General features: G+C 62.2%; 1 protein-coding gene across 1 annotated transcript; it reads left to right on the plus strand.

Annotated features, from left to right (window-relative positions):
• Nucleotides 1-1,852, plus strand: FZD7 (frizzled class receptor 7; the record flags this gene model as incomplete). The annotated part of the gene is made up of 1 exon (XM_004701751.2): nucleotides 1-1,852. A coding segment is annotated over one exon (1,659 nt), but the record flags the coding sequence as incomplete, so codon positions are not given.
• Between the last annotated feature and the right edge of the window lie 1,167 nt (nucleotides 1,853-3,019).

Genomic DNA, 3,019 nt, shown 5'->3' on the forward strand with positions numbered 1-3,019 from the left:
CTGGGCGCGCTGCCCGCGGGCGCCGGGGCGCAGCCGTACCACGGCGAGAAGGGCATCTCGGTGCCCGACCACGGCTTCTGCCAGCCCATCTCCATCCCGCTGTGCACGGACATCGCCTACAACCAGACCATCCTGCCCAACCTGCTGGGCCACACGAACCAAGAAGACGCGGGCCTCGAGGTGCACCAGTTTTACCCGCTGGTGAAGGTGCAGTGCTCGCCGGAGCTGCGCTTCTTCCTGTGCTCCATGTACGCGCCCGTGTGCACGGTGCTGGAGCAGGCCATCCCGCCGTGCCGCTCCCTGTGCGAGCGCGCGCGCCAGGGCTGCGAGGCGCTCATGAACAAGTTCGGCTTCCAGTGGCCCGAGCGGCTGCGCTGCGAGAACTTCCCCGTGCACGGCGCCGGCGAGATCTGCGTGGGCCAGAACACGTCCGACGGCTCCGGGGGCCCCGGCGGCGGGCCCACCGCCCAGCCCACCGCGCCCTACCTGCCCGAGCTGCCCTTCACCGCGCTGCCCCCCGGGGCCGGCGACGACCGGGGCCGCTCGCCCTTCCCCTTCTCGTGCCCTCGCCAGCTCAAAGTGCCCCCCTACCTGGGCTACCGCTTCCTGGGCGAGCGCGACTGCGGCGCCCCGTGCGAGCCGGGCCGCGCCAACGGCCTCATGTACTTCAAGGAGGAGGAGAGGCGCTTCGCCCGCCTCTGGGTGGGCGTGTGGTCGGTGCTGTGCTGCGCCTCGACGCTCTTCACCGTGCTCACCTACCTGGTGGACATGCGGCGCTTCAGCTACCCGGAGCGGCCCATCATCTTCCTGTCGGGCTGCTACTTCATGGTGGCCCTGGCGCACGTGGCCGGCTTCCTGCTGGAGGACCGCGCCGTGTGCGTGGAGCGCTTCTCGGACGACGGCTACCGCACGGTGGCGCAGGGCACCAAGAAGGAGGGCTGCACCATCCTCTTCATGGTGCTCTACTTCTTCGGCATGGCCAGCTCCATCTGGTGGGTCATCCTGTCGCTCACCTGGTTCCTGGCGGCCGGCATGAAGTGGGGCCACGAGGCCATCGAGGCCAACTCGCAGTACTTCCACCTGGCCGCGTGGGCCGTGCCCGCCGTCAAGACCATCACCATCCTGGCCATGGGCCAGGTGGACGGCGACCTGCTCAGCGGCGTGTGCTATGTTGGCCTGTCGAGCGTGGACGCGCTGCGGGGCTTCGTGCTAGCGCCCCTGTTCGTCTACCTCTTCATCGGCACCTCCTTCCTGCTGGCCGGCTTCGTGTCGCTCTTCCGCATCCGCACCATCATGAAGCACGACGGCACCAAGACGGAGAAGCTGGAGAAGCTCATGGTGCGCATCGGCGTCTTCAGCGTGCTCTACACGGTGCCCGCCACCATCGTGCTGGCCTGCTACTTCTACGAGCAGGCCTTCCGCGAGCACTGGGAGCGCACCTGGCTGCTGCAGACCTGCAAGAGCTACGCCGTGCCCTGCCCGCCGGGCCACTTCCCGCCCATGAGCCCCGACTTCACCGTCTTCATGATCAAGTACCTGATGACCATGATCGTGGGCATCACCACCGGCTTCTGGATCTGGTCGGGCAAGACCCTGCAGTCGTGGCGCCGCTTCTACCACAGACTCAGCCACAGCAGCAAGGGGGAGACTGCGGTATGAGCCCCTGCCGCCCCCTCCACACCACCACCACCACCGGGGTGGGGGAGAGAGGCGCGGCTGAGAAGGAACTGCTGGGGGGCGCGGGGTCGTTGACCTCCTCCCCCGCCCCCTCGAGCAGTGCCCTGGAAGGGAGCAGTCGGTCGCGGATTTGGGGCGCGGCGTGGGTTTGCGTGTGAGCCCCGGAGGGAGAGGCGGCTGGGGTGAAAGGACTTGGGGCGGGGAGGGGGAGGGGGCAGAGGGGGTAGGCTCCCCAGGGGTCGCCAACGCGGCCTCCGAGTCAGAAGATCGGGGGAAGGGCCTTGCGTGACCTGGGAGGCCCGGGTGAAAGGTCCAGCGCTGTCTGCAGCGGCCTCTTTGTTGGGAAGAGGGGGGACGCCCCGCGGTGTTCTTGTCAAGCGGTGGTCAAACCATAATCTCTCTTCACTGGGGCCAAACTGGAGCCCAGATGGGTTAATTTCCAGGGTCAGACACTACAGTCGCGCCTCGGCCAGGGCCCGCCTGCCTTTTCTCCCCCGACCCTTTCAAGTCTTGTAAAATCAGCATTTGAAAGTCTTGGGCGGCCTGCCTCCTAGAATCCTAATGTGGGGATGCCAGAGAAGGGACGCCAACGTGAGCAGGAGGAGACCAAGTAGTAGGCATTTCTGCTACTTTTGTATTTTCTGGGGGAAACACGAAGAAAGAAGGGTGTTTTATTGGATTTAATACCCTGGAAAGGAGTGATGACTTGTTGCTTTTCAAAACAGGAATGCATGCCCCCCACCCCCCCACCCCTGTCTTTGTTGCAAGAGACAAAAGGAAACAAAAGTCTCTCCCTGTGGAAAGGCTTCACTGTGAAGACGGCCGCTTCTCCAGGCCCAGGAGCGCGAGCCCAGCTTTCCCGTAGGATGTTAATTCGATTGCGATACACATTCCTTTTTTAAGGAAAAGTGAGGGGCTGCGGGCTCTCAGATCCCACCAAGGCCGAGGTTAGGACTTGGTTGAAGAAAATGCAAGGGGTAGTTGTTGTTGTGTTTTGTTTTCAGTCAATTTAATTCAGAACACATGGGCCAACAGACTTGGTTAAAATGGTCAGGGGAATCGCACCCCCGCCCCCTTTTTTCCCCTTCTTCCTAATAAGCCTGTGCTTAAGTTGTCTCTTTTTCTTCAACTTGAACCCTTAAAGATAAAAGGGAAAGTATATCATGACTGCAGCCTCATAATAAAGGACAATTTAAAAGAAAAGGAAAAAGAACCATTTTGCCCTGTTTTCTTAGCTGCATACATCTGTTTGTGAAACGTGGTGTGCGTGCTGACCCTGGTGGGGGTGGCGGGGTGTGCAGAGATGATGACAGTGAAGTGGGAAGCAAGTTGGAACCAGGCG

This window comes from Echinops telfairi, unplaced genomic scaffold (assembly GCF_000313985.2).
Source record: "Echinops telfairi isolate 266 unplaced genomic scaffold, ASM31398v2 ScPeMD7_3;HRSCAF=10, whole genome shotgun sequence".
In the NCBI taxonomy this organism is placed as follows: domain Eukaryota; kingdom Metazoa; phylum Chordata; class Mammalia; order Afrosoricida; family Tenrecidae; genus Echinops; species Echinops telfairi.